This window comes from Vipera berus (genome assembly GCF_964194415.1).
Source record: "Vipera berus genome assembly, chromosome: 5".
Taxonomy (NCBI): Eukaryota; Metazoa; Chordata; class Lepidosauria; order Squamata; family Viperidae; genus Vipera; species Vipera berus.
This window is the reverse complement of record NC_138207.1, coordinates 53,093,204-53,117,072: the sequence shown is the minus strand read 5'-3', so window position 1 is coordinate 53,117,072 and position 23,869 is coordinate 53,093,204. Positions and strand designations below refer to the sequence as shown.

The 23,869-nt window shown below is 38.4% G+C and overlaps 1 protein-coding gene and 1 long non-coding RNA gene across 3 annotated transcripts in view; one reads left to right on the top strand and one right to left on the bottom strand.

Annotated features, from left to right (window-relative positions):
* The window catches only part of PDCD4 (programmed cell death 4), a 31,922-nt gene that overhangs the window by 1,188 nt on the left and 6,865 nt on the right, over positions 1-23,869 (bottom strand). The window contains exons 2-12 of one of the 2 annotated variants that reach the window (XM_081329676.1): positions 18,605-18,782; positions 17,437-17,538; positions 10,547-10,846; positions 10,100-10,194; positions 7,713-7,826; positions 6,287-6,508; positions 4,822-4,919; positions 3,762-3,876; positions 1,580-1,687; positions 865-975; positions 351-490 (exon numbers count right to left, since the gene is read on the bottom strand). In XM_081329676.1, the coding sequence (XP_081185802.1) occupies positions 351-490; positions 865-975; positions 1,580-1,687; positions 3,762-3,876; positions 4,822-4,919; positions 6,287-6,508; positions 7,713-7,826; positions 10,100-10,194; positions 10,547-10,846; positions 17,437-17,479 (1,346 nt within the window). In that variant the 5' untranslated portion in view covers positions 17,480-17,538; positions 18,605-18,782. The remainder of the gene's footprint in view (positions 1-350; positions 491-864; positions 976-1,579; positions 1,688-3,761; positions 3,877-4,821; positions 4,920-6,286; positions 6,509-7,712; positions 7,827-10,099; positions 10,195-10,546; positions 10,847-17,436; positions 17,539-18,604; positions 18,783-23,869) is intronic. The other variant, XM_081329675.1, reaches the window with a different exon arrangement.
* On the top strand, positions 990-22,343 carry LOC308669142. The gene is made up of 3 exons (XR_014026698.1): positions 990-1,663; positions 19,561-19,631; positions 20,433-22,343. It is a non-coding gene; the product is annotated as an uncharacterized lncRNA (long non-coding RNA).

Here is a 23,869-nt window from a genome sequence, read left to right as displayed (position 1 = left end):
CACTGAACAACAGTAATAAGAGTTTTGTATGGTGCTTAGAAATTTGTATGGTGCTGGTATTTCAGCAACAGTATGTCATTAGATATTTATAAAGACATCAACATGTCATTAGGTAGTCTTAAAAATGGTTTTGTAGACAGTTTTAAGCAACTTAATTTTGGACATAAAAATTGGCCATTACCAACAAAATATGGACAAGCCTACATTATAGACATTTAAATATTAGCTTTAAAAGGAGCTATTAAAATTTGAGACATTCACCTGAATAACTGAGTATGCAATTTACTTATTAGTTATTTCTGAAACACATGAACATATACACACAAATACACATACACTTAAATGTTTACCTGGAAGGACAAAGATCCCTTAATGGTTTTGAAATTATTCCAGCACTAAAGCATTCCTCTACAAATCGCTCAAGTACAGAATATGAATGTGGAACATCAAGATTAATGTCTGGGATTTCATTATAAACACGTTCATAGCCCTGCAACATCAATATTAGATGGAAATATTTATTTCAGAGTGATTCTGTATAAAGAGTCAATCTTTATGTTACCTTTAAATTTTCATTTCAATAAATAAAAATTCTAAAACAGAGCATTTTCAGATAAATAGATCAAGTAGCAAATAAAGGCAAAGGTCTCTTCCCAATCAAAATAAACTTATATGTTCTGACATTGATCTTCTGCGAAGCAGTTTCCATTATGTAACAAAATCAACATTTTGTGTTATCTAATCTTAATTTAGAGCACAAAAATTAATGTCACTTGGTGAATACAAATAAAGGCAATCTACTTATCAAATATTAATATTAAAATATTAATGGGTAATACTTGGGAATGTATAATGCACATTTACTCTTTTCATTTGGTCCGTAGTGATGACAGCAGATCTCCAGAGGGATTTCAACAAACTGAGCATCATTTTAAAGTTTGTTTCTCCAGTTGATTCCAAAACCATCACAACTGCCTAAAATGTAAAGTCAACGTTAATTTTTAATTACAATGGTAAAAAATATGCACTACAGAATGGGCCCTATCTATTGCATTAGGGTCAAAAAGAGACTAGAATCCAAGAGGCTGGTGCTATCCAATTACAACTTTGTTACTCAGGTTTGCTTTTTGCAAAAATTTGCTTCGTATATAAAATATACACATTTAAAATATATAAAAGAACTCAGGCAAGATTGCTGTTGTGTCACATTCACCAGTCCACTTAGAATATGTCAACATTACTGTCAGCTGGCCTCCATGATTTCAGGTAGTAGGTCTTTTCATCTTACTTGCAGATACCAGAGGCTAAAATCTAGGATATTCAGCATTCTTAAGAGTTTGAGTTTAGAGTTTGAATGAGCTTGGAGAGGATCAATTACTGCAGAAAGGAACTTATTTAAAATGTACTGTTTATTAAAATAAGCTCTTAAAATAGTATTGTGTAGCCTAGGTTGCTTGACAACCATTACAGATAATATAATTGTATAAACTACATATAGGAAGTCGTAATATTTCCTGTATGTTTGCATTTTTTGATTACTAAACAATTGGTGCCAATTTTTGTTTTATTCCTGCCTTACTTCATATACAAGTTCATGGTGAAAATGGGGTACTTCTAACTCTTGAAGACAACGTTCTGCTTCAGAAACATCTCCTGAAAGAAGGTACTCCTTCAACAGCATATCAATCTATTAAATTAAAAAGATAGCACTGTATTAGGCTAAAAACTAAGGTTAAAAAAACAATCAAAATGCAAACAGCACATAGTAATATTTACACATTTATTATACAAATACCCTCACACAGTCTATAACAAAAAAATGATTTTTTAAAAAAATTATGTTTAGGTTGTAGGTTTCTATTTTCTTTGAATTTCTCATTTTCAACTTGCAAACTAATAAATACACAGGGCATACTAATAAAAGTCAGATCTCACAGACAGTCACTGTTTTATTATCATTATTTTATTAATATATTTTATGAACATTATTCGTAGAAAATGTTATTGTAATGTTCAAAGATAATGCATCAATGAACAATCAAGTGTTCAGAAGAAAACAGCAAGCAATTCAAATATTTAATGTATTTTTGTGTGATAAATTGCCTATAGGCATATCATGACTTTTGATATTTATTTATTTATTAATGGGATTTATATCCCACCCTATCTCCCGAGGGACTCAGGGCGGCTAACAACAAAACTTAAAGGTCTCTGTACAGTAAATTAAAAATAAAATTTGGAATAAATTAAAATAAATTAAAGAATAGAGTTAGAATTGTAAATATAATTAAAATCCCTGTCAGTCTAGGTCAGCCAGGTGGAAAAGGAGTGTTTTGAGGCCGTGGCGAAAGGACTGGAGATCTTGGGCCATCCGAAGCTCAGGGGGGAGCTGGTTCCACAGGGCTGGCGCTCTCACAGAGAAGGCTCTTCCCCTGAGGGTCGCAAGCCGACATTGTCTAGCCAACGGTACCCTGAGGCCTTCTCTGTGTGAGCGTACTGGGCGATGGGAATTCGTTCCCGGCAGCAGATGATCCTGCAAGTATCCCGGGCCTAAGCCATGTAGGGCTTTAAAGGTAAGAACCAGCACCTTAAATCTCACCCGGAGGGCAACCGGTAGCCAATGCAGCTCACGCAGGAGGGGTGTAATATGGGAGTATCGGGGTGCTCCCATCACTACCCGTGCAGCTGCACTCTGCACCAGTTGAAGCCTCCGGGTGGTCTTCAAGGGCAGCCCCATGTAGAGAGCATTACAGTAGTCTATACGGGAGGTAACGAGTGCGTGGGTGACTGTACGTAGGGCATCTCGGTCTAGAAAGGGGCGCAACTGGTGTACCAGGCGAATATATATATAAATTTATATATTATATAAATATATACCGTATATATTTAATTGTCAGATCTGACTTTAGAGTTAGGAACCATTAGGCACAAACACACCATGCCAATCCTTGATTGGTTGCACCATTACAAGTTATAAGATTACTTCATGCAACATCACAAATACATGCTGTGCTCTTTCTCTACCACCCAATTCACAGCAAGCAGCACAGAACTATTGCTGCTTCTTCTGCTTACTTTTCTTCTTAAAGCTGCAGAAACAGTAAAATTTAACAAAGAAAAAAAGTCTAACAATTCTGCAGCTGATTTTCTTAACAATTACTACATATCTATAGCCAGTTAATATACTCCAAACAAAAATTGAAGTTCAGTTTACTTTGGGTTTTGTGGTAATGCAAATAAGAGAAAAAGAAAAACATTCAACAGATCTTCTCATAAAGCCATGCAAGAAAAATGAGGCATCAACTGCTGTCTGATCCTTGTTTCTTTGGACAGCAGGACCAAGTTACTGACACCCAGAGAGAGTAAATATAGAAAAAGGAAGCAGCAGCTACTGTACTTCCTAAAATGTCATCTTGTTGTTCTTTTCCCCTTGTACTTTTACTTTTGCAACAGTACTGTATAAGCTCCAACCTCTGAGAAAACAGAAGTGGAACAATTAACTATCTTCTTTGCTTTTTAATGCTTTCTTTGAATGAGGCAGCAGGAAGAACTGCACAAAATAATGTTGCCTAAAGAATTAGTGGACAAATGAAAAATTGTAGGAGACATTTGTCCACTTGCTTTCTTTATCTGAATGGTCAGGTACAAACCTAGGTGAGGACCAAAAATGAAGGGCTTAAAAATGTGTTGCTTCAGGCCAGAATTATCTTGAATCCATGATTAAATATGAAACAAATTACAAACCATTGGGTGTTAATTACCTCTTTAACAAGATGTTTCACAGACTGCTGCCCACCACCTGAGCCCCATACATTGTCTATGCGTTTTCCACCTTTGCTCATACTCAGCAGTACAGTAGCTCGATCCAGAGCAGCCCTATAAAAGAAATGGATTGTAATGAGTTGCTTAATATGCAGTACAAGCAGCTGTAAATAAATATAGTCAACAATTTTATCTGAAAATCTTAAAATTACCAATTTGGTCAGACGCACTACTAAAGCACTGACAGATGTATCTTCTCAGTATCACACATTGCTGCAGCATGGCAAGGAGTCATTAACAAAAGGGTTTTTTAGCTTTTAAATTAGGTACAATGTGTCTTCCAAGATATCATTTTCTCTTCTCAGAGTTCAAATACAGGTATCGCACGAGAGCTTTTCCAAACTTTATTTTCAGAACAACAATTCTATTAGGTAAGATACACTCAAACACAAAAGCTGATTCCAAGTTCATGTCCAATGAATTCCAGTTCAAGTAAGGATTTGGACCTGAATCTTTCCATTACCATTCAACATCCTAACCATCATAAAACTTAAGTGAAACTCAATCAGTTTTGGCTTGTTTGAGAAAACACAATTAAAGCCAAACATGACTATTTTATGGTACAAGTTTGAACAGCTTAGTTTAGGTTTTATAGTAATGAGAATTAAGATAAAAATTATCTTTATATTCTTTAATCAAGATAAAAATAAAACATTTAACAGTGATGGTATGTCTGAACTAGGCTAGAACTTTATTTTGTAGTCTGAATTTTCTGTTCTCATTTGACAATTCTATATTAAGATACCTTACACTGCATTTTTGCAGTACTTTTTATACAAATCTAATATAAATGGATTTTAAAATCCATTATCACAATCCCTTCCATTAACTTCCTGCCGTTCCCTGTATCTTGTCCTTTTATTGCTGTTTTGGAATACTTATTCTTGCAAAATCACAAAACAATCATTATCTAACTTTTACTTGGTAATTAAAATTATAAAGTATTTAAAAACTGGTGGATGTAATGTATGGCTGAAATTTGCAAGGCAAACCACTTACCGAGCCTGAACACAATCCACAGTACCCTTGTAACCATCTATGTAACTACTGCGTAATATTCCATCTCCAACTGATCTTGCAATAAACTGACCTACCAGCTGCCAAGAAAAGGAACATTTTTTTCAGATCAAAGCTGAGACAGATACAATACTGTACCAAACAAGAATATACCAATAAAATGGGGGGAAAGAAATAAACAAGAGACCATTTTTCCTTGCTGGGCATATGCAGCAACACAGGGCAAAGCTAGCATGTTAGCTTGCATCTTTCACTCAAAGTAACCCCTCCATTTTTACCATAACTCTCAAAACAAAAAGCAAATATATACATTTTAAGTAAATTACTTTTCAGTTTATTTAAGACTAGACAAAACATCTAACTAAGCCACTATGAGATTTTGTTTGGTTTTGAGCTTAACAGGTTGTCTGAACCCAGCTATTACAATCTGAAAACCATCATCTATTTTATACACATGCTTGCTTACCACTTCAATCACTGCAATTAATCAACTTTGACTTAGTCAATATAGTCTTAAACAAGACACAGCTTAACAGAGGCACAAGCTGAGTAATAACTATATGTCAGTAGATTCACAATTAAATGTAAACAACCTTCCACTTCTCCATCTACAATTTAGGGAAAAGTAGGGACTTACCAGAGATGATGAAAATACAAATCATCATTTGATTGCTAATAAAAGGTATATATAAAATGTATAAAAGGTGTATATAAATGTTACTTAACATACATTTGGAAATGCTCAGGCTAGAGAAAAAAAAGATATGTTTACTTTTACTCCCACCTCTTAACTCCAGATCATATTCCAATGTGGGTTTTCCCCCCAATTCAAATGTATAGGACAAAACAGAAGGAAATATGTATACAGGAAATTCAATGTAAGACAAGAACCAATTAACCAAATGAAAACATTTTCATTTAAAATTAACTCATGTAAAAACATTTCTCCCTTAAAAGTATCATTAGCACTTCATTTAGGAAATGTTTGCAAGTAAATGTATTTCATTTTATTCTGTTACCAGTAATTTTTGTAATGATTTTTTAAAAGTGGTATGTGTATATTTACAATACTAAAATATGGTTCTGAGTAGTTAGAATGTAAATTGTCAGTAAACCTTGGTAAACCCAAACTAGAATATACTGAAACAAAGAGATTAGTAAAAAGAGTATTCAAAATGTTACATATGCAGGTGGCCTATGTAAGAATGAAACAAATATTCAATATAATTTACATAACCAAATACAAATTTGAGATATAAACCATGTCCCTACACTAGAGTTTACCTTCTGAAACTGGGCAGATTTGGCTGATCTATCCATTTCAGAAACCAAACCTTTTAGTTGAAGAAGAATCTACCGTTCATATTTACATCTAAAATACTTTACTTCAAGTATTAATGCAGATTAGGACTGAAGCAGTTATTAGAAACAGACGTACTAAACCAACCTGTGGAGCTCTAGGTGTGTCCAGTACTAATTCTGGTAAATCTTTTAAAAGCCTGTCAAATGACTTTTCCACATCATGTTTGGAAATAACTGTCCCACATAAGTCGGCAAGAAGTTTTGAAGTCATTTCTCTATGACTAGCCTTTCCCTCCAATGCCAATGACACAGCCAACACTGCAACACCATATTTCATTTCACCAAGACTGAGATCTTTCACTATTTCCTAGAACAGTAGAAAGTAAACTGTCATTTTATTTTTGAGTGTTATAATTTGAAAGTCTATATAATAAACACAAAGGAATAAATTAGTTCTTTTACAAGCCCATTTTGCTAGAGAAAATTTTTGGGTGAGTTAATTTATTTGGTGGACAGAAAATATTTTTGCTTCAAAATTTGTAGAATTTTTTAAGATGGGAACAAACAGAAGGTGATTTAAAATCAAAACAGCACTTTTGAGTTCAGAGCGCTTTTGGAATACTCAGAATGGCACTGGTCCATCTCTAGTAATACAAGTTACCGTATTTTTCGGACCATAAGACGCACCGGACCATAAGACGCACCCAGTTTTTAGAGCAGGAAAACAAGGAAAAAAATTCTTTCTCCTTCTCTCTCTCTCCCTCTCTCTCTTTCTCTCCCTCCCTCTCCCATTGTCCCTTCCTTCCTTCCTTCCCTCCCTCTTTGTCCTTCCCTCTCTGCATTAGAGCAGTACCCGCGGAGGTGGCCCTGCAGCCCGGCTTTCTCTTGCAGAAAGCAAGCTGAAACGGAGTGAGGGAGATTGCCAGAAATGCGAATCGGCCGATCTCGCACTCCTGCAAACTCCCTCGCTCGGTTTCAGCTTCCCTTGCTACAAGAGAAAGCAGGCTGAAACGAGGCAGATTGCAGCAGCGCGAGATCAGCCGATTCGCATTCCTGGCAATCTCCCTCACTCCGTTTCAGCCTGCTTTCTCTTGTAGCAAGGGAAGCTGAAACCGAGCGAGGGAGAGTGCAGGAGCGTGAGATCGGCGTTTCTCAGCACGTGCCGATTCGTGCTCCTGGCAATCTCCCTTGCTTTCCACTTGCGGAGGTTGGGGCTGGCCATACGGATCACCTTCGGACCATAAGACGCACCCTCGTTTTCCCCACTTTTGGGGGAGAAAAGTGTGTCTTATGGTCCGAAAAATACAGTAATTGTCCTAAACTTGAAGTGGACTGTTTGAAACTTGCAACTTCAGGTATAAACTATTTCAAATCTAATAGTAACAAACATATGCCTATATTGTAAAGCATAAAGGGTATAATAATAGCATGACAAAACTCTTTTAAAAATCTTATTTATACAAGTAATTACATATACTAAAATTATACAGTAAAATCTAAGGGACTGAGAGACTCCATTCTTTAGACATTCTAAATTTCATTATCTGCCTTTGAAAAGTAATTAGACATACCGCAACTTCATTAGTATCACCATGTTCAAAATATTCCTGAATTATTGGAGTTAGTGTTTTTTCACATGCTTTTTCATCCAAAGGTAGAACTACAGTTTCATAGACACAGTTATCCTATTTCAAACAAAGACAAAATACTTTACTAAACAAATATATTGTGGATATTAAGAATATTTATCTGCTGAATGTAAAAGTTTATAGGCTTTCCAAATCATTGTCTATTTAATACTTTGTTCAGTAAAAGCTAATAAGCTTTGTCCAGTAAAGTCATTTCTGTAAATAGGTATAATAATAACTATAGTTATATTAATTTGCATGTATTCCACTAATAACAACATTTTAGGTTACACAAATCTCAATGTAATATAAAAAAGAAGACCCATAAATCTATGTTTATAAGTGTAAAACAGGATTTTTAAACTACAGAAATAAAATAAAAACAACATATTAGTAGTCAATAAACAAATGGTTGTAAATGTGCTAATTCACACAGGATTCAAAAATAAAGCAGGCAAAAACATGCAGAATCATGCTATAGCTTAGTATATAAACCCAGTCAATGTGATCTTCACCTATATTGCAAATCCCAAAGTTGTCAGGGAAAAACAAGTATGACTTTGAAATCCTGTATTTTGCTACTACTCAGCTGTTTCTGTCACCACTTTGCCTCTCTTCTACCTTAATCTCTTATGGTAAAATAACAAAATGTAAAATGGACTCCAGAAGATGGTAGAGGACAGGAAGGCCTGGAGGAACATTGTCCATGGGATCGCGATGGGTCGGACACGACTTCGCAACTAACAACAACAGTTAAAATCTTGAAGGTAGAATACCTAATATATCTGAACATTATCAAAATTCTGGGGCCAGAAAAAAGGCCTTTAAAAACTTCAGTGTGCTGAATACCTCTCCAGCTACATATACAAATTTTAAAACAAAGGTATTTATTTTAGAGTCAAGGATTTGTACAAACTTTTTAAATGTGTTTAGCATTGCACACGATTTTGCTTAGCTAATCTCAAAAATCAAACAGGTTTAAACAGATTATTACTCAAATATAAGATAACCAACAAATATCAGCGATATCAATTAAACTGGCAAATCAATGAAACTTCTAGGGAAAAGGGAGTGGAAAACCATTTTCATATGTTTGTCCCCAAAACTATAGTTAGTCCTCAACTTATATGCACAATTGACTCTCTAATTTTAGTTGTACGTTATTGTAGTTGTTAAGTGAAACACCCACAACTGCCTTGCTCAACAAACAATCCCAGCTGTCCCTGTTGCAATCATTAAGCAACTGAACAGGTCAGGGATGTCTTTGGAGGACTGGCTCTCACCAGCATATAGAAACCTGACTTAGGCCATAAGGCTTCAGCCAGCTAGGCACAGCAACACCTTGGCTTCATCCCTGCCCTCCACTCCCAAAATGCCTGGCCTTATTCCTGCTCCACCATACATGGGTCTACTTACCTTTCCCTTTCCTGCAGGTGCTGATAGGTGAGGCTCAGCTAGAAAGCTAGTGAAGTCATTCTTCCTCAAGAGAGAGGCAATCTTCCTCAAGGTTAGAGAAGCAACATTTGTCAAGGTTGGCTCAGAACAGGAGTTGGGGGGAAGGAGGAGGCCCATGTTCTGCCGGGCCTACCTGCTGAGGCCTTCCAGGCATAGGAAAGTAAGGAGGAGGCAAGGAAGCGCCCTGTGCACCACTGGGCCTTCCAGGAGTGGTGGAGCAGGGAAAAGACTAGACTTCTAAGCAGTGCCTGGGGGGAGGGAGAAGGCCTGCACATTGCTGGGCCTAACCGACTGAAGCCTTCCAGCCTGAGCCAGTTAGGCCGAGCACATCAGTGGATCTAGTCAACCAAAGCCTCCTGGCCAATGGTGAAAAGGACAGAGTTGCAGCATTCCAATGCACATTAAGGGTGAGCAAAGTGCCCGAATTTTGATCAGGTGACTGTGGAGTTGCTGCATTGGTCAGAAATTCAGGCCTTTGTCATAAGTCCCTTCATCTGGCACCATTGTAATTTTTAGTAGTCAATAAACAAATGGTTGTAAATGGAGGACTACAAGTACAGAGATATTTCCATGAAGTCACCAGGAGAGCTGACTCAAAAACAACTTCACCTTTTAAAAGTGGGGCTAAGGAAGGGGCTAAGGAAGGGAACATGGTCAAAGCAGAAAGTAAAAACCACAATGCATTTGTATTTCTGCACATTCCAAAAATCTCTTTAAAATCAGATCTGAAGTCCTGCACAGCCGGTTATACATATAATAATTACAGAAGAGCTGTATAAATATAAATTAGTAGCCGCAGTAGCACTGCACATAATAGGAAAGCAGACTATATGGACTCATTTTGAACTATCAAGGAACAAACTAAGCATTTTTACCTGATCATCATCATAGTTGGGATCTTTAATATCCACTTCCTCCAAATCATATACTTGCCCTGGTGTTCCCCAAACACCTTTGCCTCCTGCACCACCTGGCCAAAAGGGTGGAGTGAGGTTAAGACCAAATGTAAAAACCAGATCACAGTGATATACGTGTGTGTGTGTGTGTGTGTGTGTGTGTATACACACAAGCTTGTTTTAAATCACTTCATTTAAATTAACAAATCAATAATTTGTCAATATTAAAATTAGGAATCTTAACTTTTTTAAAAAGAATTCTAAGACAAATATTACACTTTAAGAGTTTTGGATTTTCAAATCTCTTTGTTGCTCATCTTATTGCTTAAAATAAATAAAAGCAACAAAGGACTGACAGGAAGAAAAAAGCAAAATAAAAGCCACCCTCTTATTGCTATTTGCTAGAAAACCCCAAAGAGCACTCACCTTTCTTTGGTAGGCCCCTTCCTTTTCCAGAACGAGACCGCCTATCCAGATATTTTCCCTTTGGACTTGTTGGCACAATGACTCCACTTTTCAGGGCTTCACCTGTATCACTCACTGAGTCACCTCTTCCAGAGTCTCTAGAGGAATTTTTTCTCAATCGTCTCTTTGCTTTGGCATTGATTTTAGCTTCATCAATAGATGTTACAGGGTTCCAGTTGCCATTGATTTCAGCTTTTATTTCATCAGGTCCACCATTTTCCTCATCACCAGAAAAAGGAGTATCACTAAGATTATCCAGTTCTAAAAAAAGAAACACACACACACACACAAATTAGCTGTCAACATAAATTATTCCTATGAAAAGAACATAAAACTGAAAGTATATACATATGTTCTGGGGAGTACATTATAGTCATAATGGAGCACACAATTCAACATGATGCATTTAAAATAATTATGATGCAAAATTTTCTTGATGGTTTTAACTTCACATTATAGCTGAAAAAAATTAAATACGTGGACCATTACTACTGAGATGAGGCATGACCTGAACATGGAGGACATTAACATCAATGTTTTGCCACAAATAAATCACTTCCTCATCTAACTATAAATCACAGATCCCCTTGATCCACACAATGATAGAGGACTAGTTAGAATGGTCCACTGATAAATCCCAACTGCTCTGGATCTATTAGTTGTGTTCTTCAAAAAATTGGTGGCCAATTATACTTAGGATTGTGTGTGTATGCATGTGTGTACAAATGTGTCTGTATATTTCAAACAGCCTGTTCCAAATTTGAAGCAACTGCTTTGAATTCAAAATCTGGCATTTCATACATGAAATGTTTTGCATTCCAAAAAAATTAAACATTTTTACCATATTTAATTTAATTTAATTTAATAATATTTGTATACCGCCCTTCTCCCTGAGGACTCAGGGCGGTTCACAGGGCAGAATAAAATACTAAATACAAACGTTAAAAAGAGATTAAATAGTTGCCCATATTAAAACAGTTAAAATAGAATTCTAAAACACCAAGTTAAAAACTAAACCACCAAAAATAAAAAACCCCACCAATCCCCATCAGGCTAGGCCGGCTTGTACAAACAGAAAGGTCTTGAGATCGCGACGAAAGGAGCGAAGATCGGGCGCCATCCGGAGCTCTACCGGTAGCTGGTTCCACAGCTCCGGAGCGCCCACAGAGAAGGATCTCCCCCTGGGGGCCACCAATCGACATTCTCTGATCGGTGGCACCCTGAGGAGGCCCTCTCTGTGGGAACGCACAGGGCGCAGGGAGCTTGATGCCGGCAGCAGATGTTCCCTAAGGTACTCTGGCCCCATGCCATGGAGTGCTTTGAACACCGTTACCAGTACCTTGAATCTCACCCGGAAGACAACTGGCAACCAATGCAGCTCACGGAGCAGCGGTGTAACGTGGGAGTATCGGGAGACTCCCAACACAACTCTCGCGGCTGCATTCTGTACCAGTTGGAGCTTCCGGGTGGTCCTCAAGGGCAGCCCCATGTAGAGAGCGTTGCAGTAGTCCAGACGAGAGGACACGAGCGCATGAGTGACCGTGCACAAATCATCCCGGCTAAGATAGGGCCGCAACTGGCGCACCAGGCGAACCTGGGCGAAGGCCCCCCTAGTCACAGCTCCTACATGGTCTTCCAAGGTGAGCCGTGAATCTAGGAGGACTCCCAAGTTGCGAGCCCTATCTACGGGGGGTAATAGTTCACCCCCCATAGCCAGAGGTGGAATATCCGAATAAACCCGGGATGAAGGTATGCAAAGCCACTCAGTCTTGTCGGGGTTGAGTTGAAGTCTGTTCCTCCCCATCCAGACCCGAACCGCCTCCAGGCACCGGGACATCACGTTGAGGGCATCACTGGGGTGGTTTGGGGTCGAAAGGAAAAGTTGGGTATCATCAGCGTACTGACGATACCCAACTCCAAAGCCACGAATGATCTCACCCAGCGGTTTCATGTAGATGTTGAACAGGAGAGGCGAGAGGACCGACCCCTGAGGAACTCCACAAATGAGAGACCTCGCGGTCGACCTCTGCCCTCCTGCCAACACCGACTGCGAACGTCCCTGGAGATAGGAGGAGAACCACTGTAAAACTGTGCCTCCCACTCCCAGTCCCCTGAGACGCCGCAGCAAGATACCATGGTCGATGGTATCGAAAGCCGCCGAGAGGTCTAATAGGACTAGAACAGAGGAATATCCCCTGTCCCGAGCCCTCCAGAGATCATTCACCAGCGCGACCAATGCCGTCTCCGTGCTGTGCCCGGGCCTGAAACCCGATTGGTATGGGTCTAGATAATCCGCTTCATCCAGGACCAGAGGGAGCTGATGCGCCACCACACTCTCAACAACCTTCGCAAGAAAGCGAAGGTTGGAGACAGGACGAAAGTTGTTTAATACAGCTGGGTCCAAGGCAGGCTTCTTGAGGAGAGGCCTCACCACCGCCTCTTTCAAGACGGCGGGGAAGCTACCCTCACTCAGAGAAGCCGATATAACTGCCTGGAACCAGCTGCGTGTCCTCTCCCGGGCTGCATAGACCAGCCAGGAAGGGCACGGGTCCAATAAACATGTGGTGGTGCTCAGCCTCCCCATGATCCTGTCCACCATATGCATTCATGTGCCATATGCATTCATGTGCCTTCTCCTTTCAGGTATCAATCATATATTACGCTAGGGAGGTCATCAAAATATTTTTTAAATGCTTGGAGTTTTTTTGGACGTTTGTGAGCTTCTCACACATAGCTAGTATGCCATTGTGGGGGGAAAATGTTAGATTAAATAATCCTATAGAAAATGTGTCCTGTCGATATTATGTAGAGAGAGACCATTCTTAAATTACAATTTTATACATGAATTTGTATCACATCCAAAATATGAGGTCTTCTTTGTATGTTAATATTCAGTTTTATAGAAATTCTTATATTAAAATGAACCTAGTAGCAGGGAGAGGATTTATCATAGTTTACAATTTCATTGTATGACTCATACTATGTTGACTACTGTTCCTGATATTGATAGTCTATGTAGAGTTTAAGAACAATTTTCAGGTTTTAAATGATAAAATATGTTTTGTTGTTGTTGTTGCGAAGTCGTGTCCGACCCATCGCGACCCTATGGACAACGTTCCTCCAGGCCTTCCTGTCCTCTACCATCTTCTGGAGTCCATTTAAGCTCACGCCTACTGCTTCAGTGACTCCATCCAGCCACCTCATTCTCTGTCGTCCCCTTCTTCTCTTGCCCTCAACCTTTCCCAGCATTAGGCTCTTCTCCAGTGAGTCCTTCCTTCTCATTAGGTGGCCAAAGTATTTGAGTTTTAGCTTCAGGATCTGGCCTTCTAAAGAGCAGTCAGGGTTGATCTCCTCTAGGACTGACCGGTTTGATCGCCTTGCAGTCCAAGGGACTTGCAGGAGTCTTCTCCAGCACCATAGTTCAAAGGCTTCAATTCTTTGGCGCTCAGCCTTTCTTATGGTCCAGCTTTCACTGCCATACATTGCAACTGGGAAGACCACAGCCTTGACTATACGCACTTTTGTTGGCAGGGTGAGGTCTCTGCTTTTTAGTGTGCTGTCTAGATTTGCCATGGCTTTCCTCCCCAGGAGCAAGCGTCTTTTAATTTCTTGGCTACAGTCCCCATCTGCAGTGATGTTGGAGCCCAGGAAAATAAAATCTGTCACTACCTCCATTTCTTCCCCATCTATTTGCCAGGAATTGAGAGGGCCAGATGCCATGATCTTGGTTTTCTTAATGCTTAGTTTCAACCCATGTTTTGCACTCTCCTTCTTTACTCGCAACAAGAGGCTCTTTAGTTCCTCTTCACTTTCTGCCATTAGAGTGGTATCATCTGCATATCTTAGGTTGTTGATGTTTCTTCCGGCAATCTTAATTCCAACTTTTGATTCATCTAGCCCTGCCTTTCTCATGATGTGCTCTGCATATAAGTTAAATAGGCAAGGCGACAGTATACAGCCTTGCCGGACTCCTTTCCCAATTTTGAACCAATCAGTGGTTCCGTGTCCAGTTCTTACTGTTGCTTCTTGGCCCGCATATAGGTTTCTCAAGAGACAAATAAGATGGTCTGGTATGCCCATCTCTTTAAGGACTTGCCACAGTTTGTTATGATCCACACAATCAAAGGCTTTAGCATAGTCAATGAAGCAGAAGTAGATGTTTTTCTGGAACTCTCTAGCTTTCTCCATGATCCAGCGTATGTTAGCAATTTGATCTCTAGTTCCTCTGCCTCTTCGAAATCCTGCCTGTACTTCTGGTAGTTCTCGATCCACATACTGCTGGAGTCTAGCTTGTAGAATTTTAAGCATAATGTTACTTGCATGAGAAATGAGTGCAATGGTGCGATAGTTTGAACATTCTTTGGCACTGCCTTTCTTTGGAATTGGAATGTAAACTGATCTTTTCCAATCCTGTGGCCACTGTTGAGTTTTCCAAATTTGCTGGCAAATTGAGTGTAGCACTTTTACTGCATCGTCTTTTAAGATTTTGAATAGCTCAGCTGGAATACTGTCACCTCCACTAGCTTTGTTGTTGCTCAGCTTTTCTAAGGCCCACTTCACATTCTAGGATGTCTGGCTCGAGGTCAGTGACCAACTCATTGTGATTATCAGGGACATTAAGCTCATTCTTGTATAGTTCTTCTGTGTAATTTTGCCACCTCTTTTTAATCTCTTCTGCCTCTGTTAGGTCCCTGCCATTTTGGTCCTTTATCATGCCCATTTTTGCATGAAACGTTCCCTTCATCTCTCCAATTTTCTTGAAAAGATCTCTGGTCCTCCCTATTCTATTGTTTTCTTTTATTTCTTTGCATTGTTCATTTAAGGCAGGGGTGTCAAACTCAATTTCACTGAGGGCCGCATCAGCATTGCGGTTGCCCTCAGGGGGCCGGGTGGGTATGGCCAGGGTGGGCGTGGCCTACTGGGTGGGCATGGCTAGAGTGCGTATGGCCTACTGGGTGGGCGTGGCCAGCTCTACATCGTTCTCATCAAGGGTGCCTATGGGAGCCTGGGCAGGAGTGGGACAGGTCTGAGGGTCTCTGGCAGAAGGAGGGTCTCTGGGCCAGGGCCAAGGCAGTGGGGGCCATTCCCTCACTGTTTCCAGGATGGCTTCGCGGGCCACATGAAACCACTTCGTGGGCCGGATCTGGCCCCCGGGCCTTGTGTTTGACATGTCTGATTTAAGGCATTCTTATCTCTTCTAGCTATTCTTTGGAATTCTGCATTTAATTGGGCATATCTTTCTTTTTCTCCCTTGCCTTTCGCTTCCCTCCTTTCCTCAGCTATTTGCAAAGCTTCCTCAGACAGCCATTTTGCTTTCTTGCATTTCTTTTTCTTTGGGATGGTTTTGGTTGCTACCTGTTGTACAATGTTGCGAACCTCTGTCCATAGTTCTTCAGGCACTCTGCCTATCAGATCTAATTCCTTGAATCTATTTGTCACCTCTACTGTATATTGAACAGGGATATGATTTAATTCATACCTGACTGGCCTAGCGCTTTTCCCTACTTTCTTTAATTTAAGCCTAAACTTTGCAACAAGAAGCTCATGGTCTGAGCCACAGTCAGCTCCTGGTCTTGTTTTTACTGACTGTATAGAGCTTCTCCATCTTTGGCTGCAGAGCATATAGTCAATCTGATTTGTGTGTTGACCGTCTGGTGATGTCCATGTGTAAAGCCGTCCCTTGGGTTGTTGGAAAAGAGTGTTTGCTATGACCATCGTATTCTCTTGACAAAATTCTATCAGCCTGTGCCCTGCTTCATTTTGTACTCCAAGGCCAAACTTGCCTGTTATTCCAGTTATCTTTTGGCTTCCTACTTTAGCATTCCAATCTCCCATGATGATAAGGACATCATTTTTGGGTGTTAGTTCTATAAGGTGCTGTAGGGCTTCATAGAACCGGTCAATTTCATCCTCTTCAGCACCGGTGGTTGGGGCATAGACTTGGACTACTGTGATATTGAATGGTTTGCCTTGGATTCGAACTGAGATCATTCTGTCATTTTGAGGGTTGTATCCCAGTATTGCTTTTCCTACTCTTTTATTGACTATGAAGGCTACTCCATTTCTTCTGAGGGATTCTTGCCCGCAGTATACCTGATGGTCATCTGAATTAAATTCACCCATTCCTGTCCATTTTAGTTCGCTGATACCTAAGATGTCGATGTTTAGTCTTGTCATCTCTTGTTTGACCATGTCCAGCTTTCCTTGATTCATGGATCTTACATTCCAGGTTCCTATGGAGAAAGAATCTTTACAGCATCGGACTTTCCTTTCACCACCAGACATATCCACAGCTGAGCGTCCTTTCGGCTTTGGCCCAGTCGCTTCATTCTTTCTGGCACTACTAGTACTAGCCCTCTGCTCTTCCCCAGTAGCATATTGGACGCCTTCCGACCTGAGGGGCTCATCTTCCAGCGTCATATCGTTTTGCCTTTTGGTACTGTCCATAGGGTTTTCATGGCAAAGATACTGTAGTGGGTTGCCATTTCCTTCTCCTGTGGATCACGTTTTGTCAGAACTCTCTGCTATGACCTTTCCGTCTTGGGTGGCCCTGCACGGCATAGCTCATAGCTTCATTGAATTACGCAAGCCCCTTCGCCACGACAAGGCAGTAATCCATGAAGGGGAAATATGTTTAGTTACAATCAATTAATGAAATATTGAAAAGTTTTAATTTCTTTGTACTTGTGAATCCCTTTACTTTTCCTACTTTCACCTTTTTTAAGTGTTTTCCCTTTCCTGAATATATATTTTTTCTTAAAATATACAATAAAGTATATTCAAAAAATACTTTTAGAAAAGGTGAATATAATATTTTCTGGTTTTTAACTGCTTTTTTTAAACTTTCTTACCTGTTGTATTGATGATGTCTGTCTGTTCATTTTCTACTTCCATACTTGTTCAACAGTATTTCAACTACACTGAATATAAATGAAGTTTTTATTGTTTCTGACCTAGTTAAGGGAAAGGGGAATTAAGAAAATTTTAGCACAATTACGTCAGTTTTAGTAACTTGTGAAAATCCTGTACAAGTAGTCATCATTTAGGGCTGAAAAAGTAAATCCTTCAATCCTCAATATTTACAGCCTTCACAGGTCTATAAACAAAAAGCTTAAATAAGATCACAGGCACAGTCACAGTTTCACTTAGCAACTGCTTTGCCTAATGACTGGTCCCAATTGGCTGATCCCAATTGTGACTGCTAGCAAGAACTATATTCCCTGACAAATTGACAATGGCTACTTAGTGAATATTAAATTAATGTAACTGTAGTGTTATTTAACAGTGAGTTAGCAAGAGGAACAAATTCTCATGATTTAAAAACATTTCATTTTGCTACTTATCTCTTTAAAAATTCGATAATATTCTTATTTCACCAACTGAGCAACTTTTTAACAAATCAAAATATCTGCACATACTTGTGCACTTCAATACAAGAGCAATTGTAAACTCTGCACCTCAAATATGTACCCTTTAGCATACATAAGAAAACTGTATGTCCTAAATAGAATCTTATTACCATTATTTTAATAGAAATTGATTATCAATACTGGTTGCCTAATTTGTCTATATGGGGCTCTTTTGTAGTTCTCAAAGTATTATACATATCGTACCATTTTGTTTGTATGCATTCTTTTACCCTAAAAGTAGATAATTGACTTCAGGAATTTCTATTACTCTATGTTCACTTGTCAACCCTTAATTGTTAAATTTTATGACATTTTTAACACAGTATTTTAAAATAAGTTAGCACCATCGACAAGTTTTATTTCTAATCACGCTCAGTTTAGGTAGCATGGTAACAATACATGTATCAGAGAGAAAGCAGACAACCATTCTAACAGAATATTAAAATTTACCTGGGAGCCTTTTATTAAATATTAAGAAATCCCAGTAAAGTTCCCAGTCAATATCTGACCCATATAACTTCTTTCTCCACATTCTTCCTCCACCTTTAACAAGCAAATACCATGCATTGCTAAGGGCTCATATTATGACATCAGGTGTCTTACTTCATACCTCACAGCAAGGGGTTTTTCTGCATTACCTCAGCCAATCATTCACAAGTTATACAGGTTGCTGATGTATTTTCTTTTTGCTAGTTCACTTAGATCTCAAGATGTCCAAGTAACTGATTAATTTGTAAAATTAATTCCTTTCGTCTTGATAATGTCTTCCATTACATAAGGTCAGTCTCCTTGAAAGCAAAAGAAAAAGTAATTAAGTAGCAAAATCAGTAACAGAATAGTGCTTTATGAATTCAATATGACTTTTATAAACTCTTGAATTTTATCAACTAAATGTACATTATACAAACTACATTATAGTAGTGAGATCAAACTCAGGCTATGGTGTGGGACTATCAAGCTTTCTTGACAGTAAGACTTTGCATCCAAATATAATCACAATAACCTATATAGAAAATAACATCTTGTTCACATTATTTAAGTAAGGGATGAACATATCTCCCTCCCAGGCAGGAAAAACATCCACTAGCTGAGAGTTGAAAACTGAAAAATAACATATTTCTAAGCTTGTGACTGATCTTATAAGTACTCATCTAAAAGCCTTGAACTTGAAGGAACTTACTTCTGAGAGGCAAATAAATAGTGTATAAGCATACATAGGGTTATCCAATAAACCCATAGTTAAATGTCACAGCACCTAAAAGAATGGTTTATGTATTCATCAGAGAAGAGGGTTGATCATTTTTCACAAATGGAAAATGTTATTTTGATTATTTAAATCATTTGCATTATCTACACTGATCCAAATGAAGTATTTGCCTCATTTGTATTAGTCACTGAATCTGTTTGAGCTGTTGCACATGAAATCCACTGGGCTCAGCTACACTGAGGTAACACTGTATTTCTCTATTTGAGTTTGGCATAGACAAAATAGTCCAGTAAAACTAAAATGTCAAAAGAAAGGACAAAAGTTAAAATTACTTTTTTGTATATGCTTAAATTTTTCAGAAAGACACAGATGGCTTTCAAGAAATGACATGATATGGATTCTTAAGAACTTAGCAAATAAGATTTCTAAGGTGGATATTTTACCTAAACTTTTCTAACCATAACTCAGTTTAATATTTAAGAGAAAATCTACAACTTTTTATACATATAAAATGAAGGAATATTACAGAAAGAATTAGTAGTAGGTGACTGTAAAAAGAAATTGGTTTTTTGATAACTATTTAAATAGATATTGATTTAAAGTATGGTTGGGATACAAGTAAAGCCTTTATGAGAGAATACTTATTTTATTCAATATAATGGAATTTGAAATAGAAATCCCAAGAAAAAATGCAGGCTATTTTGGATGAAATTTTTTAAAAAGATGGCTTACAAAAACCATTAGCAAATTCAATTATTGTATATCAGATCAACATTTTATGACAATTACCTATGTTAAATATAAGAAAAACAGACTAAATTGAACTATATAAAACAGAAGAATTTTGAGTTTGGAAATAAATCAAGGAAATGGTTTACTTATCAATCAAGAAAGGAAAAAGGATATTGAAAATTCAGGATGCCAGCACTGTATTATTGGATAATGCATATATACATTAAAAAATTCATGACTTTTATTCCAATTTGTACAGCATATACGCTATTTCCTTGAAACGCATAACTGAGTATTTTAAAAATAGAACCTAATTAAATTCTCACAATCTTAGAGACTAATTATGAATATCCCTATAACTATTAGCAGATATCAGAAACTATAAAAAAAATTAAAATAGGAAAGACACCAGGAGGCAAATGTATTACCAGGTTATTATAAATGTTTTGAGGATCAATTTTTGCAACCATTTTAGACAGTGGTGAATTCTATTTTACAGGGTACTCCAATACCAGAATTGTGAAGAGAGACCAATATATTATTACCAAAGGAACAACAAGGTTCAACTTCTGCTAAGAATTATAGAGCAATAGGGGAAGTCTGCCACCTGCTAAATACATTTAAAAATAAAATAAAGAAAATATAATTAGTTGACATTTTAAAATCAAATCATATCTCCAGCTACATCTTTAAATATTAAGAAAACTATGGCTTATAGTACATTTTGAATTTGCTCTTTTAAAGGGTAAAGGTAAAAGTGTCCCTGCAGGTTTTACCCTGCTACTCGTAACCGACTTTAGGGGGAAGTGCTCAACTCCGTTTCTTAAGCCAAAGAGTCAGCGCTGTCTAGAGACAATTCTGTGGTCATGTGGCTTACATGACATCATGCCACAACACAAAGTATAAGGTGAAACATGGAACATTACCTTCTCACATGCTTATATGTGGTATCTATTTATTTACTTGAACGTGTATTCTTTCAAACTGCTAGGTTGGCAGGAGCTGGGACTAGTAACAGGAGCTCATTCCATCTCACAGCACTTGGATCTTGAACTACAGAGTTGTAGACCTTTAACAGTCTAACTCAGCATCATTACCACTGAGCCATTGTATACCTTTTGCTCTTTTAAGCATAAATTAAACCTCGTTTAACAAAGTTTATTTTCCCATCTACAGTGCTTTGAACCACACAGAGAATATATTGTCACTCTTTTTAGCAATAACAAATATAGTGAGTCTATAGCTATTAAAAAGTGCTGCAAAAGTTTAATATCTTGGCTATTTTATTTACAAACATATGTCAATATCTTCAGAACCCTTTACAACACTAAGTGCTGTGTAAAAACTGGCAGTACTGACTTATTTGCAATTAATACCGGTGTACAGCAGGTTGTGTTCTATCTCCATTTTTATTACTGATTATCATAGACTATACCATGAAAAAGGCAATGAATAAGTTGGAGTTCGGCATTCTGTGGAATAAACAAGGCTGACCTAGATTTTGCTGATGGCATAGCATTACTTGAAAAAACAGCTGAAAAATGACACTGGCACTTGAAGCAGAGGCAAGTAAAGTGGGCTTAAAAATTAGTGAAGTCATGACTAAGATGATGCACGTGGCAATGTTCAAAACACCACTCCAACATTAGGAGGACAGGCCTTAAACTCTTGTGGAACAATTTAACTACCTTGATAGCATCATGGATACAGATGGGGAAAGGAGAATATGAAATGCCAAATAGGTAAAGCAACTGTCTTCCAGCAAATGCGCTCAATTGAACCATACCTGTTATAAACACAGCAACCAAAATCAGATTATTTAATGTCATTGTGATACCAACTACTATCTATGTCAGTGAGACCTGGAAATCTACAAGAATTATTCATAAAATCAACATCTTCAAAAACATTGTCTCAGAATGATTCTTCACTATGTCACAAATAAGGAAATTCTACAAAGAAATAATTTCTGAAGACTGAGATAGTGATAAAATGTAGAATGTGCTTTGGTGGACAGGTGCTCCACATGAATGAACAACATCCAGCAAAGGCCGCAACCAATTGGATAACACCAGATGTTCAGAGAAAAAGAGGAAGGCCAAAGAAATTAAATTTATATGCCACCCATCCAATGACTTTGGTTATACTGAATAGAAAATTAACTTCATTATCAAATAATAAAAACACAATTCAAATTAAATGTAATACTGTACTTAAAATCATTTTATTATTTATTTATTTTATTTATTTATTTAGATTTATATACCGCCCTTTCCCGAAGGACTCAGGGCGGTTTACAGGGCATTTAAAAGAAAGGCAATACAAACGTTAAAACAAATTAAAAAAGATTAAATAAAACCCTGAGAAAAATAAAAACCCAGTTAAAATTAAAATTAAAAAAAATTCTCAGCCTGGGCCAGAGAGCTCAAAGAGCCAGGTCTTCAGGTCCCGGCGGAATGAACGGAGGTTGGGGGCAGTCCTAAGCTCCGCAGGCAGCTGGTTGCACAGGGCAGGCGCACCCACTGAGAAGGCCCTACCCCTGGGTGTTACCCGCCGGCAATCTTTAACCGGTGGCACCCTGAGAAGACCCTCCCTGTGGGAGCGCACTGGACGAAGGGAGCTTGATGCTGGCAGCAGGTATTCACTCAAATATCCCGGACCCTCGCCATTTAGGGCTTTATAGGTCATCACCAGCACCTTACTTGACATTCAATGTTTTATTCATTTTTTATCTAAGAAAATATCCGTTTAGCTAGAATACAGCAACTTTGTTTCATGCAAGCATCAATTTTTTTCAACACTAGTCAAACATGTGAAAAGGAAGATTTGAACAACTTTAAAATCTTACTTTTTCTTGTTTAAAAAACCTCCAATATAATAATCTGAAGTTGGACATTCTGGGGCTGAATTAGCATGTATGAAATAAATACAAAAAGTATCAGTTTCTTCTCTGATAAACAGGAAGATCACTGCAGCATACTCTTGTTGAACACTGATGTTCTATTATGTCTGAATCTGACTACTGTAGTTTGTAATGCAAAGCTAGGCCATTTACAGTACTTCATTTATTTGAGTCACTATATGCAGGCAAGCTGTCATGATCCCTAAATTCAGATTTGTAATTTGAGTTAATGAATGGGTAGCTATACAAATATGATACTTTATTAGGTTGTGGCCTTCCCTAACTTGGCTATCAGTTGATGTATGTACTTGAAGTAGTAATTCTCAGCAATGACCGTCCTAGCTGGGGAATTCTGGGAGTTAAAAATCCATTGATCTGAAACATTCCAGGTTGGGGAAGGGTGGCTCAGCAATAAACTGATTTTGTTTGTATGTTTCTGTCTTTAAGTCAGTGTTGACTGCCTGGATTAGCCCCCTGCAATTATCTTCAGAAGACATTCAAAAGTAATTTGCCATTCCCTTCTTCCTAGGATTGACAGGGAATGACTGGCTCAAGATCACCCAGTTGGTTTTGTGCTTAAAAAAGAGCTCACAGTCTCCCATTTATAGCCTGGTTAGGATGCTGAGCTTGTTGATCAGATGGTCAGCAGTTTGGTGGGTCGAATCCTGAGTGCCGCATAACAGAGTGAGCGCCTGTTACTCGTCCCAGCTTCTGCCAACCTAGCAGTTCGAAAGCACATAAAAATGCAAGTAGAAAAATAGGGACCACTCCGGTGGGAAGGTAACAGCGTTCTGTGCGCCTTTGGCGTCTAGTCATGCCGGCCACATGACCACGGAGACGTCCTCGGACAGCTGGCTCTTCGGCTTTGAAACGGAGATGAGCACCGGCCCCTAGAGTCGGAAACGACTAGCACGCATGTGCGGGGGAACCTTTACCTTTTTAAACCCATTATACCAAACTGGCTCTCAATTAACTGAATAAAATTTAAGAACCTATGCTATGTAAAACATGGCTTACTGTGATATGTAACCCAG